General features: G+C 40.5%; 1 protein-coding gene across 1 annotated transcript in view; it reads left to right on the forward strand.

Moving 5' to 3' along the window:
- The window catches only part of carmil1 (capping protein regulator and myosin 1 linker 1), a 66,685-nt gene extending 51,953 nt beyond the window's left edge, over positions 1-14,732 (forward strand). The window contains exons 26-38 of the mRNA XM_028597370.1: positions 905-1,027; positions 1,192-1,367; positions 3,433-3,520; positions 3,612-3,761; positions 4,065-4,131; positions 4,939-5,189; positions 6,049-6,164; positions 6,313-6,838; positions 7,698-7,740; positions 8,005-8,202; positions 8,859-8,996; positions 12,996-13,151; positions 14,493-14,732. Coding sequence (XP_028453171.1) covers positions 905-1,027; positions 1,192-1,367; positions 3,433-3,520; positions 3,612-3,761; positions 4,065-4,131; positions 4,939-5,189; positions 6,049-6,164; positions 6,313-6,838; positions 7,698-7,740; positions 8,005-8,202; positions 8,859-8,996; positions 12,996-13,151; positions 14,493-14,638 — 2,178 coding nt within the window. The 3' untranslated portion in view covers positions 14,639-14,732. The remainder of the gene's footprint in view (positions 1-904; positions 1,028-1,191; positions 1,368-3,432; positions 3,521-3,611; positions 3,762-4,064; positions 4,132-4,938; positions 5,190-6,048; positions 6,165-6,312; positions 6,839-7,697; positions 7,741-8,004; positions 8,203-8,858; positions 8,997-12,995; positions 13,152-14,492) is intronic.
- Positions 14,733-15,750: the final 1,018 nt, after the last annotated feature.

Below are 15,750 nucleotides of genomic sequence, written 5' to 3' on the forward strand. Positions count from 1 at the left end.
AACCTGAAAATGATATATAATAGGTCCATTAACGCCTCAATCCACAGACTCCCATAGCTGGCAAACCGAACACACAAAAAACACCCCCCGCTGCCTGGCACACAGCACACAAAGCAGTGGATCAAAGTAATAAAAAGTTTTTTTATCTCACTATCCTCATTCATATTTTAAAGTGCTCATATTATGCTAATTTTCCGGTTCATAATTGTATTTAGAGGTCGTACCAGAATAGGTTTACATGGTTTAATGTTCAAAAAACACCATATTTTTGTTGTACTGCACACTGCTGCAGCTCCTCTTTTCACCTTGTATGTTGAGCTCTCTGTTTTAGCTACAGAGTGAGGCATCGCAATTCTGTTTTATCTTTGTTGGGAGTCGCACATGAGCAGAATCTCGGTAAGGGCTACTAGCCAGTCAGAAGCAAGAGTATGAGGGCGTGCCATGCTAGCAGCTAGGCGAGCATTATAACGTGTGTTACAAAGTGACCCACGTTTGTCTCTGAAGTAAAGACTGGACTACAATAGAGCTGTTTGGAGTAGTTGGTGAACAGTGTTTTCTGTTGGAGATGGTAAGTCCCTTTGGGGGGGACTTTGGGCTTTTTCCCTTTGTAAACCTATAATGTGCACAAAAAAGATATATAACACAATAAAGGAAAGGGGAAAAGCCAAAAAGCTTGGTCTGAACTGACTTTAAGAACAACCTGTTATAACACCTGCAGTGGACAATCACTGAACTGCTGTTGCATTTTATTTTGGGGATTTTTAGCATTCAGGCGCTACAAATGTCACCCGGCGTTTTCTGATATAAAGTTGAAATATGCAAATTGACTTAAAGCTGAGCAAAGATTAGGCCACAAAAATGCCTAGGATTTCAAAAAATCTCTGTACCTCACTCATCTCTCCAGCTGCTCCCCAACCTGTACCACCTGAAGAGTGGGGGTTCCAGTGGAGCGTACATCGAAGCCATTCAGGACAAACTGGAGTTGATGGCTGGAGAGGTGTCCCAGGTGATGGATGGACAGCTGCAGGTACTGAACTGAACGCACTCAGCTGCTTTTTTCACCTTGACGCTAACGGGAACGTGCAGTCTTCTGTGCAACCATTGTTTGGAGTAATCGTATACGTAGGTGAAGTCTCGATCAACGGAATTACATTTGCAGGATACTAAACTGTACTAAATCGTCTTCCCCAGACAATGCTGGTGTCCATGGTGGAGGCTGCAGAGAGTCTGTGTCCTCACGTGATGAAGAGGAGCAACCTTCGCCAGGAGCTGCTGAAGGCCGGAGCCGGGAGGATGACTGTTCCCCGCAGCTTCGTCACCAACACGCTGCTGGAGCAGTCCGGGGTCGACATCGTCAACAAGATCAGGTGTGTGTGTGTGTGTGTGTGTGTGTGTGTGTTCTTGTTTAACTTCATTCGTGGGGTCAATGGTTAGGGTGAGGGTTAAGGTTAGGCATTTAGTTGTGATGGTTAAGGTTAGGGTAAGGGGCTAGGGAATACATTATGTCAATGACTGGTCCCCCCACAAAGATAGTGCCACGCACTGTGTGTGTGTGTGTGTGTGTGTGTGTGTGTACTTTCCTCTTTTAGCAAAAGCTGCCAAAGCACCCCTGAGCGAGGCACTTAACTGGTGTATGCTCCTGCTCCAGCGTTTGGTGATGGTAGTTTGCTGCTGAGATGGCATATCTGCTCTCTGTCGACCTTCATGGATAAATGAGGGTTTAAAAAAAGTGTGTGATGGGTCAGAAAAAATAATTATGTGTCTTACCAAAACCAGAAGATTTCTTTAACCGCATGAAATTTCCATTTACAGTAGAGTTCCCGGACCGCAAATGTCCGTGAAAATCAGTTTGCTCTGACGAAATTGAATTCCATCTGACTGTGTGTGTGTGTGTGTGTGTGGGTGTGTGTGTGGGTGTGGGTGTGGGTGTGTGTGAGCTTGTTTACCTATATTGGTGGGGTCCAAAAACCGGGAGTCCAGTATACTTGTGGGGTCCCGACAGTTTTGTGAGGCCAAAATGCTGGACCCCACAAGTTTAAAGGGCTGATTCAGGGTTAAGACTTGGTTTTAGGATTAGGGTTAGAATTAGGTTATAGTTAGGGTGAGGGTAAAGGTTAAGGTTAGGCATTTAGTTGTGATGGTTAAGGTTAGGGTAAGGGGCTAGGGAATGACGGGTCCCCACAAAGATAGTGCCACAAACCTGTGTGTGTGTTGTGTGTTTGTTTACAGGGTTAGCTTAGCTTAACCGTCATCAAGTGTTTGGTTATTGAGTTGTAAAGTCCTGCCCCTATCTCACGGTCACCAGACAAGAAGGTAAGTCCAGTGTTTAGCAGAGTCACTGCAGCTGATGTGTGATTTCAAGGTGACAATTCCAGTTTTTTTTTCCTCCAGACATCTGTCATGTGCTTCCATAACAAACTGGTTTTCTGTGACGTCCCCCGTGTGCTGATTACTGTGACATTACAGGAGTCAAAGATGTTTATTCTCCTAGACAGCATTTTTTTTTTTTTTTTTTTTTCATGGTCCCACTGACTCAAAACCTGCTTTTGGGTTCACACAGAACTGATCTGGAATCAGTTAATGTCACTAATCTTTTAATCGCCGATCTAAACCTTCTTTGTTGATGTTATTTGTTGTTTTGTAAAGTTGTTGGCCTTGTGTTGTACAATCCTACTTGTTTGAATCCTTACTTTTATTGTGAAGCAGTTTGTAACTTTGGTTTACTAAATAATCAAGCAAGCACTGTACTTGCATGCCATGTATAAGTATGCAAGAGCCCTGCAGGACTTGCAAATGTATCATCTGTTAAACCTTACCCTTCCTCCATTCACAGTCTTTGTTTAAAGCGTAACTCTGGCCAAAAATGCAACCTAGAGTCTTTTTGTGAATGTTCCCGAGTTAACTTTCGTTTTAAAAGCATAATTAGACCGGAAGCACCACTTTTAAGATTGACCGTATTTTCGTTTTCGGTCAAATGGCCAACAACTCACTTTAGCAGTTAGTTTTTCCTTTCCCTGCCATTAGCTAGTGTGTATATATATATATATATATATATATATATATATAATAATCTGAGCCTGTACGCGACAAAAACAGCACTTTAAGTGGACAGAAATAGAAGGTGCTCAATTGGCCATTAACATTACATTGCAGCTCGTTTCTTCGCTTTCGACTGCAACATTCTTGCTATACTAGACCAATTTAGACAGAATAAAATGGAAAATAGGGTCCAGGTTGGAAAAAAGTTACCCTTTAGCACTGAACACTCTACAAATAAATGAGCACCTGTAAACAAGACTCACACAGCCGACAAGCAGACCATTATTTTGTAACATCATTTTGGTCAAATAGAGATTTTGAAAACTAAATGTGATTTTCTGTTCTGTGTTTCATTTGTGTGTGTGTGTGTGTGTGTTTTCCTGTGTGAAACAGTGAACTGAAGTTGAGCATGGCGTCATTTCTGTCTGATCGCATCGTGGATGAGATCCTGGAGTCTCTGTCCGGATCACAGCATACTCTGGTTGGTGTCCTCTCTACCTGTGTGTCTGTCTTACTTTCTGTCTGTTTTTCGGTCCATTCATCCCTCCCTGCTTCCTCCTTTCTGTCTCCAGGGCGACCATCTGATCAGGAAGAGTCAGCCTCTGCTGCATCACGAGCCCCACATGGAGACGGAGGTTCTGGATGAGACGGTTCTGCAGCCAGAGAAACACAACCAGGAACAAAAACACAGCCAAGGGCTGGAGGATATGGACACCTGCATGGTAAGAAAACACAAAACACCACAAACTCCTTTACACCAGTCGCTGCGTATCAGCCTGGATAAAACGGGTTATGAATAGTCTTACATACAGTATATGAATAGTCCCCCTGACAAGGGTTCAGTTTGGTAAAAACAAATATACAGTATGTATTATCATTGTCTTAGCAGCTTTGCAGAGTGGAGCGCACGTTGATGTGGAAACATCCAGAAGCACTATACAGTTGTTTTAAAAGTCTTCTGTAAAACCGAAACATCTTCATGTACCTGTTCAAAAACTGAGATAACAAACTCTTTTGGTTTTTAGATGACTCCTAAATCCAAGAGGAAGAGTATAATGGTACGGATGCTGCGCCCAGTCTCTGTGGCGTTTGGTGAGTCTCTCAACATGTTACTTCATCTAGCTAACTATAGCGTATGCAGATGATGTGGTAATCATTTGCCCATATAATGCTGGGTTGCAATCATTTTTGAAGGTTTGTTCTCAGTACGGTGTGAATTTCCATATCAAATATAATGCAAATAAGAGCAATATTATGATTGTTAGAAGTAAAGAAGACAGGAAATTAGTATTTCCTGATTTTATCTGGTACAGCCATTGGTGAGATTAAATAGCTTGGCCATCATATTGTTAATGATTGATCAGATGATAAGGAAATAATGATGGCATGAGACTGATTCTAAAACAACTGAGATGGTGTAGTGCTAATCAAATGTTTGTTAGCTTTGGTGGGCCTACATGTTCTGCCTTAATAAGAAACTTTATTTATCGATACATGTGTAGAATGTCTCAGAAAGCCCTTCATAATTTCTTGCTCAAAAATCTGTCTACTGTACAGTATATAAGTTACCTTACTCTCTGATGTTTACACTCATTCTACAGCTAAATGGCTGTGAAAGTTTTTTATGTAAACCAAGTGTCTGATAAGATAATATTGCACCAAGAAATAACCTTTTTATTTGTGGTGATTGTTATTTATAAAGTCAGAAATGCACAGTTGGTTGGTTGTACAGTAGTTCAACACAACCAGTGGTCCAGTTGGTAACAGCAGTGGCGAAACATGGATTCCATTTCCCTGTGCAAAGGCCAATGATACAGTATAGCCATGATATTTGATATTGTGGTAGGCTAATTGATTGTTAACTTTCCCACGTGCCTTTGCCTTCTGTTTCACTATCAGAGATGGAGTTTGACCTGGACAAGGCTCTGGAGGAGGTTCCCATCCATGTTGAGGACCCTCCTCTTCCTCCTCCTCCACAGCCATTGGACAGAATGTCAGCCTACTATGCAGACCTCCCCGCTCCCCCTACTCCGCTGGATACAAAGTCAGTCATTTTGGGCGAGCTGCCACCTGTGGAGCACAAGATGCTGGAGCATCACACCAAACTCCGCCCAAAACCCATGAAGAGGACAAAACCCAGCCGACCACCTGTAGGTTTTCCTATGGGATTAATCTCCAAATCATCAATGATACCAATCATTCTCTTGTGTTGTCTTTTGTTTGTTTGTTGTCTTCTGTTCACCACCAGCATAGATTTATCATTTATTTATTCACATTCACTGTATAATCTCTATATAATGTAACTATGCTAACATAAGTGGTCATGGCAAAGCTGATAGAAGGTAAATTATTGTTTCAGGTCGTTTTGGTCTTAGTCGACTAAGATTTCTTTAGTCGATTAGTCATTTTTTATGCTTATTCATGCTTAATTACTTCTTTCCAAGAAACTTATGAGCACATTTATGGTAAACACAAGATTTAAAGTGGTGCTTTTGCAGGATTAATTGTGGAGAAACTCAGTTTTACAGATGGTTAATTAACTACATTTATATTGTGCTTTTCTCGTCTTAACCACCTCTCAAAGCGCACAGCTCGGTCAATTAAATCAACTAATCGATTAGTCGACAACATCCTATAAGTGTTAGTCGACTAAGAATTTCTTTAGTCGAGGACAGCCCTAGTGTTTATCGATCATGAGGTTGTATTGCAGTGCTTTTCATGTTCAACCTATTAACGCTTGATTTTATTAAAAAGGTTGAAAAATATTTGTATCAATACTGGTGATCATGACCTTGGTAATGATGGGTAATCAAAAGACAAATCAGGGTTAGGGTCTCCTTCTGTGGAATCCATACTGTGACCCTTGTCCGCAAGACATTTTAAAAAACATTCAATAATAAAGATAGTGCCACTTATTCTGCTGTCAAAGTCGTTAAAAGCTGATAAGATTACTGACTAAATACCTCAAATGTAATTGAATAACATCTCTCTGTCTCTGCCTCTCTTCAGCTCAAGGCCACCGGCAGCTCGACGCTACATGAGGCAGAGCAGAACAGCATCATGGGAAAGCTGGACGAGGGCCTGGATGACTTCTTCTCCAAGAAAGTCATTAAACTCAGCTTCAAGTGAGACCACTCTGTACAGTTGTGTGTCATCAGCATAAAAAGAAACCAGATGCTTTCTGACAATGTAAAAACCCTTGGGATTTGGTTGCCGTTTAAGGCTGAAAAAAAATATATTGTTTATCTAATACTGTTACTAATTTTTCTCTAGACTTCCCACTGTGAGAGTTCCGACCTCCAGCCCGCCGGAAGCTACAGATAAGAAACGTGAATCCAGGAAGAGCGGTTTTTTTAACCTTATCAAATCCCGGACGTCCCGCACCGAAAAGAGCCATGGAGCCCCCTCCATCACGCCACCCCACCATGCCTCCACCAACACTGCTTCACATTCTCAGTCTTTTACACCAGTAATTGAGGAAACTTCTCCAACGCTTCCGACTCCGCCCGCGAAAAACTCTGGCACTGTGTCGGAGCCTCATCTGGAGCTCCACAGGGCTCAATCCTCGGACCACACGGATTCTAAGATGGAGGCCCCTCCAACCGCTGCCGAACCTCCTAAGAAGGAGGAGAAGAAAGAGGAGAAGAAGAATGCGGAGAATAACGAGAACCTGGGGAAGAAGGAGAACCTGGAGAAGAAGGAGAACCCCCACATTCCCCGCCATATTGGGGTCCCTATGATGGGCATGGACCTGCTGGCTGAGATGAAGGCCAGACAGGGGAGAATGGCTGGAAAGAAGGTGGGTGGAGCCCAAACTGGGTCAACATTTATAATAGTATTTAATTAGCCTGGATGCCAGCCGATCTTAGCCCCGCCCACAACATTCAAGGTCGGGAAGTTCTGAGTATGACCACGTCAGGCTAGTATTTAATACCATCATCAACCAAATATGTTGGTATCAGCTAGCTGCAGTCTTCTCCTGAACAGCAGTGGCGCTAATGAGCAAAGGCTACCGACGCTGCCCTTTCTACGGACTAGAAGAAGAAGAAAAAGATAAACAACGGCAAAACTGGCAGCAGCATTGCCGTCAATGCTTCGATTTGATTCACTGACCTACTTCGTCGGATCGAGCCTTTCATTCACCATAAAATAACTCCTCTTAACCAGTACGTTTACCAGAGAGACCTGCAGTCACTCTGAGAGTCCTGGCATCAGGTTGTTGGCGAACTCATTCAGGCCTCCTGTTTCCGCTGTGTCGCGCGCCGCTGAAAAAAAAGAGCTGTGCGCGACCTCGGCCGGATATTGCATCATTTTGACGTCACGATGTCGCGCGCCAACTTGGATGCATGCGCAACCAGATGTTCGAATAGTTCGAGTATTCAGTTATTTTAGAGGGAATATTCGGACGTCATTTTTACGCAATTTTGACAGCCCTAGTTGACAAGGGCCCATCTCAACATTTATATTTCAGATAATGAAACCGCTTTAATGTGACAATGTGTCATGATAACTTTTATAGTGAAGATGAACACTTCTTGCTGCAGTTAATACATGGAAATTGAGGATTGATGTACATGAAATCATATCAGTTAAAGTTTACATGAAGTCTTACGTTCAGTGACATTGTCTTGATTATAATAAAAGCTCTCTGTTTTCAGACTGAGACGCAATCCTTGCTGGACAAGGTGGGCGATGACAAAGGTGAGTTCCGTGTTACCCATGGACCTATGTCGGATTTTCTAGCCGAAGTTAGAAGGTTAAATGTTGAAGTTTCATTATATATACAATGCAAAGACTATGTAAAAATGTTTAAGTCACATTTCCTCAGTAATTAGTTCGCTGTTCATAACCCACAGTAATTAACACCTCAGTAGTGGGATTAATAAGTCCGTAGTAGCTCTTCCAAAGTGCGACCATGACTCTTCGTGACTCCTAAACTGTCTTTTTTCTGTCATTTTCCTGTAGCCAAGTCAGACGTCCATCCCGTTGTCCCAGCAGACGCTGATGAGTCCAGACCAGAGCTGATTCCCAGGTCAAAACCACCCGGCGTCAACCCCAAACCCCCACCCCAGCCCACCAAACCCCCACTGGGGCGCCGCACCTCTGGGCCCCTCAGTCCTGCCAGTCCAACCAGTCCCAGGCCGAGCAGCACCTACAGCTTTGGTAGGCCAGGTTCCCGCAGGGTCTTAAAAGTATTAAAGAAGTTTTGAATTTAATATTCTAAAATAAATAAATGAATAAATAAGGCTCTAAAAGTATTACATTTCAAATTTTCAGAAGTCTAGGATTAAATAAATGCCGTAAAGTCATGAATAAATATTTTGTGCAACGTTTAAATTATATTTTATAATAATATTTTGTATTTTTGGTTTCATAGCATAAGCGCTCTAAATGCGACATATTTTATACATTTTACGTTATAAGAGTACAAGCACACTTTACAAAAATGTTTTATTCAATTCAGGTAATGTTGTTGGTAAATACTTCGTTTCTCTGGCTTTTAAATTCACACTTACTTTCCATTATATGGCCCTACAGTTGGCATTCAATTTTATCCTATGTGGTAATAAAAAGCTCTTAAAAACCTGGAGAACCCTTGGGGGGACCCTGGATTGGGATCAACAGGGATTAAAAAAAATAACAGGTTATCAAAAACAAACATCACTAGATCAGATAGACATGAGGAGCTGTTTCAAAATATCCTAATTACCACAAGCAGTAGTAATCCCTTTTAATTCCATGTATGTGTGTAATTTTTTAAATTTTTTTTTACTGAAAATCAATTCATGATCAATGTTTTATTGATCTCTGTTTCTCAGATGACTCTGCTGCAGCTCCAGCAGGAAGCGCTTCTGCCAAAGGACCACTTCCTGCCCCTCGCCTGAAGAGGGCGTCGTCAGAGCAGGAGAGAGGGAGCGCCAGCAGCAGCCCTGCAGGACCCCTGTCTCCACTGGACGGTTGGTATCTCCTTAGAAACAAGACATTAGAGACATTAGAGAAAAGTTCTCAACTTGTGTCTTTCCCGACGAGGGCCCGGCTCGGCACCAGTCCCAGACTGATGGCAGCATTAATGTGGAGCCCACTAGTTTCTGTGATAACCGAATCATGGACTGAATTGCGAATTTAAAAAAGCTATAAGACAGATTCCATAGGGCCCTACATTAAGTCAGTGCTAAATGCTAACTGGAGATTTGAGAATATGACTACGTCTAAGTTTTCAACTGAGCCGTCCCACTGTAACTTTACTTTAAAAAACATCTCAAAAATACATTTAAAAAAGATTCCCAGAGACTTAATACAATACACTGGGGAAAACCCTGTTCTCCATATGCCTTTTAAACGCAAACAATATTATTTGAGTTGCTTATTTGTTGCCTATATGTTGCTGATGATCGCTTTTTTTTTATTGCTTATAAGTTTTACTTTGGTCGGTCTCGAACCCTGGACCTTCTGGGTCGAGGTTTCAACCTTTGTATATGTGCGCCCGCTCTACCGACTGAGCTATCCTGGCCACGAAATTGGTTCTTGTTATTTTTCCTTTAATCTTTAACACTCCAGAAATATACTTCAGCATACGGTATATAGCTTAAATATCCACAATGTAGGATACAGTATTAAATAATTATATAGTTATATCATGTAGCCTTATCATGCACAAACTGAATTTGACTTGACTTTAAGCACATTATTGGGACCATCTCTGAGGAAAGCTAGGTGAGATTTTGATACAGCAAGAGGGAAGACATTGTTGTGATTTCAACTAGCTTTTCATTTATTTGGCAAAAAAAGGAGAATGTGTATTGCCATCTACAGGAACTTATGTGCCTTTTTTGCACATGAATATTGAAATATTACAGAATATGAATTGAAATAACTTGCATTTATCAAACTGCCAACTTCAGTGTAGCTCTTACAAAAATGTATCCTTTAAAAGAAAAATAGAGGAACTCTTAAAGCTCCGTCTTTTGAATAAGTCAGAATACGTTAAACATAAAAACAGTTTACATTGTTAGTTCATTTCCTATCCTGAGCTGGGACTCACAGTCATACGGTTTGATAAAGTACTTTTTGGAGTTTAACTTCTCATTGCACTTACAATAACGAGCGTAGCTCTCAGGTCCTCCTGTACGTCTCATCTTCGTTTCTTTCCTGCATCCACCGTGTGTGTTTGTGTGTGTGCGCGCGTCAGTCGCGGGGGGTACTGAGCAGCCCGGGGGCCCGCTGCAGGGACCCGACAGGATCTAAACAGCAGCCGCTTCAGCGACTTTAGAATGAAAAAACGTTACAGCGTACATTGATGTTAAAATGTTTACAGGTTGGCAGGACGGCCTGAAATGTTTTGCACGGTCTTTCGCTGTACGTTTTGTTGGTAACTTGTTCACACCTCTTCTTTTGCGCCAAAGGGAAACACAGCTGTCTGAGGTCACATACGGGGCACCTGACGGGCACGAGGCCACATTGCGCATGCGTCGAACCGTGCGGCACACACACACTCCGAACTGAGACAAGCGGACCGAACGGTTCGGATGTTTTTTCATGAACCGTACCCCCTAGTATCTTCCTAAAATGTGTTACATTTTGGGGCGTCTTGGTGGCGTAGTGCTTAAGATGCACGTCATACAGTAACAGAACAACCACGACGTCTCCGGGGGACCTTTCCACTGTCCCTAATAAATAAAGGCAAATATTTAGTATAGTCTTTGCAGAAATCCTCATTTTATGCCACTAAACTATTAAAAGTACTTACATTTTAATGAAGAATGGACTAGACTTCTATTAAATTAACTTTTCAGATTAGAAACTGATCTGAATGTTGATCCTGTTTATTTTGGCTGCAGGGATGAACATCATGACAACTGATTGATTAGTCCTGATATAATAAACCGGCTCTTTGGGGCTTTTTGCAGCACGATGAAACATGACTTATGTCATTTTGGTGTTGCGCTTAAATCATTGGATCTTCCATAAATATAAACTACTGATCTATCTTCTTTACATGTGACCGTTTGCTGTACATGTATGCGGATATGTGGTGCGTGTACTGTATATAGGCTCTGTTCTCTCGAATGCCCAAGACAAACATATCCTAAGAGAGACAATAAAGGCTTATATTATCTTACATTCATTCCAAAAATCTGTTCAACATTGAGCTTATTTTCACAAATTTAAGAAGATAGATCATTTCGTAAGCCAGAGCAGTTTTAGCATGCTCTGACGAAGGTCATCCTAAGACTCTGTAATATGTCTGTCTTTTATTTTTGCATTATTCACCTGATTTATATACAAATCATATACCCCAAAAACACTGTAGGGTTAGGCGGGATATTCCCCTCTTATATGTTCTTTCCTTAATGACGAAGGTTGCATGACTCAGCGCTCAGTGCGAGCCGGAGCATAGCTGAAAATATAACACTCGATTTAAAAGGTGACAACTTGTTTAATGAATGCTTTCAAGGCCATATTTGACGCCTCCACACACACCACACACACACATACATAGAACATCTGAAGCTAAGGTCCTAGCCTGTACTTGGCATGTCCAAGTGTCAGTGTGCGTGTGTGATTTTGTAGTCGGACTCTCGACTTGTGTAATTAACGCTTACAGGGACTCAGTATTTTTCCTTAAAACAGCGTTTCTTCTATGTAATCAAAAAGGCGAGTCGTCTTTTGCGATTGTCGTGCAAAGGGATGTGTTTTTAAAATCAAAGAGACAAGAAGAAAAAGGTCTTTTTCACATTGTTTATTGCACACTTCACTCCGAATGACCGTGGCAAAGTTATTTCAGTTTACAGATCGTTAAGAATATCCTTCACTGCAGTTACATGGTCACATCTTCAACAGGAAACCTTTTATTGGAAGAAACTGTTGGATTCAGCGTGGTGGACGGCATGGATTCTGGCCTAGTTTTTTAACCTACTTCACAATGTTGTACGTAGTCATGTAACAAAATAATACAAAATGAAGGATAAACAAATAAGACCACAAAAAAACACAATTGCATGATTGTAACAGACAGAAATTCCGGTCCTTATATGTTAAGACGGTCATCATTTTGTCACCCAGAGACATCACTTGTTCTACCTTTTATTTTCTGCTTTCCATCATTTCAAAAGAGTCGAAATCTTTCCTTAATTTCGTACTTAAATCATATAACTGAATCGGTGTAAACTCTCTTTTCAACAACGTTTTTGCATTACAACCTTTCCGTATTGCACGTTTATCTATTTATTATTCTGTCACCTCCAACTGTGCAATATCTCATCTCTATTCATTCGCACCTTACTCATCTGTATATCTGTGTTTATATACTGTTTGTTTCTATAAGGTTGTTTATTGTGTAAATACGGTTCTTTTATTACTATTATTATAACTAATTTTATTCTATTTTTCCATTTCCTATAGTTCGTGTATATTTTTTCTCCTATGTCTAATTAATGTGTATTTGTGTTATCCTGATGTGTGTACATTTCTCTTTTGAGCTGCTGTAGCACAGGAATTTCCCCAGTGTGGGTGTAATAAAGTCTATCTTATCTTATCTTATCATATCATATCATATCATCACATTAATATACTTGTATGAATGTATTTTTCTGTGTTGTTTTATTACCTACTTTCTGTCTCAGGTCCACATTAGAAAACAAAATAGTTATCAGTTTAAAATAAGTGTGTGTGTGTGTGTGTGTGTGTGTGTTGGATGTAAATGATCTATTACTACGTTTACATCCACATAATATTCCGTTTTTTGCCCTTATTCCAAAAAAGACGATATTCACACCAAGCTGTTTACGTGGCTCATGAAAGGGAATATTCCACTATTATTTCCGGGACATCCAAACAGAATATACTGTTTACATGACCCGTATCAAATTTGGAATATTGCCATATTCGGAATACTAGTGAAATATGGGTGTGCGTGTAAAACATGCTCAGTGTTTCCGTTTCTTCTCTCCCTGCAGTTGAGTTTCACGCAGACGGCGATGCGTTCGAGCCGCCCAGTCCAGCTGTTGAACCCGGCGCCGGTGGCAGACAGTGGTCGTCTCTGAAGAGGCCGACCAGTCCTCCGGCGGCGACGGAGGACGAGCGAGAGCGAACCAAGTCCCTCCCCGCCTACGGTTCGACCAATCACAGTCTTGTCCATCTAATACATCCTGTTTCCAATGTAACGAGGATTACATTTCAGAATGTCTCCTCTGCTTACTCACTTCATTTACACATTTCTATGTCAAGCATCAAATAAATAGTTCATTATACAGGGTTTCCGCAGGGTCTTAAAAAGTCTAATATTTCAAAATGTATTTATTTTATTTATTTTTATTTATTTAAAGCTTTTATTTTGAACATGTAAATACAATACAACATCCAAAGAAAATAGTAATGATAAAAAAAATAAAACTCCATAATTTCTTGTACTTAAAGACCTATTTACACATTCAAAAAGGAGTAGGAAGAAGTAAAACTTATGTACTCCTACCCCTTTATACCCTTTCTTTCCTATTAAATGTGTTATACTAATAATATAATATAATAATAATGTTATAATAATAAGTCAACAGAGATATAAAAAAAAATTGTAATTAATGGAAATTCATATATTTACCTATAAACAATAATTATACACATACTACACATTGTTCAATGTAAGCCCAGAAATAAACTTTTAAGCCTTAAAAAGTGTTAAGTATTGTTTTCTAGGTCCTAAATCATTTTAAACAGGCCTTCATTTTCCTACGTCCATGCAACTCCGCTACATTTCAGAGAAAAATATTGTACTTTTTACTCCACTACATTCATCTGACAGCTTTAGTTACATTATTACATTATTATTTTTCTACACACTAAACACATGAAGTTTATAAAATCAGATGTTTTATTATAAATCACACTACCCAACAATATAATAGCCTACAAGTCCAGCTGACATGATTAGAACATTAAACACACAACCGTTTGGATCCTTTACACTTTCTACAAAGGGAGGAGTTTTCCTCATCGAGTACTTTTACTTTTAATACTTAAAGTACATTTTCCTGATGATACTTACATACTTTTACTTAAGTAAGATTTTCAAAGCAGGACTTTTACTTGTAACAGAGTACTTCTGCAGTGTGGTATTAGTACTTTAAGTGAAGGAAAAGATCTGAATAGTTCTTCCACCACTGCCTGTTTTCTAATCTATATTCTCTCTCTCTCTATCTCTCTCTCTCTCTCTTTGTCTGTCTGTCTATCTGTCTCTCTCTGTGTCTTTCTCTCTATCTGTCTCTCTGTCTTTCTCTCTCTCTATCTGTCTCTCTGTCTGTCTGTCTCTCTCTCTCTATCTCTCTGTCTCGCTCTCTCTATCTGTCTCTCTCTCTCAATTCAATTCAAGGGGTTTTATTGGCATGAAAGTTTCATGTTGCCAAAGCATCAGACAAAACACAATATTATAGGATGGTTTTATCTCTCTCTCTCTCCAGTGAGGCCTCCATCTCCGGCAGACTCTGATCTCAGTCCAGCTGAGGAGGAGGAGGAGGAGGAGGAGGAGATCCCATCTCCGACCACTGATCTCAAGTCTGACAGCGTATCGGAGGGCGAGTCCGACGACGTCGCCGCTCCAGTCTGACGCCAATCAGATGTTTACAGTCTCTAAAAATCCTCTCTACGCCGGGGAGACGTTACGCAGCTCAATCACAAGAATACATAAAGTCCAAAGCAGAGACAGTGGACTATATATATATATATATATATATATATATATATATATATATATATATATATATATATATATATATATATATATATATATTTTTTTTTTTTTTTAATAATTCCTGCAGAGGCACATGTAAGCAGAGGGGACACTGTTCAGCATTTTGCACGTGTCACGCTGTTATCAGAGCAGTCTTCAGACCTTGGGTCAGTCCCAAGCTGTGCTGCCAAAACGGACACCAAAACAGCTCCATTACCGTCTCTGTCAACAGCTCTAATGGGACCATAAAGAGCAGGCCAGATGCTCTGGTTACAGAGACAATCTGTAGTTGCTTAGATAACCAGGTCCAGCTATAAAAACAAATAAATGGAAAAAAAGGTCAGTTAGTCCAAAGCACTGAGAGAGAGGAGTCTGAGCTTCTGAGTCGGTCCAGACTGAAGCAGGTTTTTTCTGTTCTATTGGTGAACTATTGCTGGTTAGTCAGTGACTTCTACCAGCAGGTCTTCTGGAGATAAGATTTTTTTTTTTTTTTTTATCCTGTAAACTGTCCAAAATGCCAAAATGATGAGCAGCTGGGAGAGAGGAACAACAAGAAAGTGTCCAAAAAAAACCAAAGATAATTCTGCTGCTTTTTTTTTGATATCTCAGAAGCTCAAACTGACATTGAGACTGGAAACAAATGAGTCAATTTTTTGTCTTTTGGGAATCAGGCCACTTACGTTAGTTACAGCGAAAGCTCTGCGTGGAGTCTCCGCACGACCATAAGTCAGGCTTTATGATGCTAATGATGCTAAGCAGACCAGTTAAGAGCTGCTTTCAAGGAAACCCAGATGATGGGAAACGTCACCTTGAACATGCATCGGAGTTGGCTATGTAAAAATACAACCACAAAAAAAGCCCAGATATTATAAATAGCCATAGGTTTATACTAGGGGTGGGACATAATATTGATACGGCAACATATCGCTGTCCTCCTCCGTGCGATACGCGAATCGATACGCTGGCCACAAATATTGATATTTTAACGA

The sequence above is a fragment of the Perca flavescens genome, chromosome 14 (assembly GCF_004354835.1).
Source record: "Perca flavescens isolate YP-PL-M2 chromosome 14, PFLA_1.0, whole genome shotgun sequence".
Lineage (NCBI taxonomy): Eukaryota > Metazoa > Chordata > Actinopteri > Perciformes > Percidae > Perca > Perca flavescens.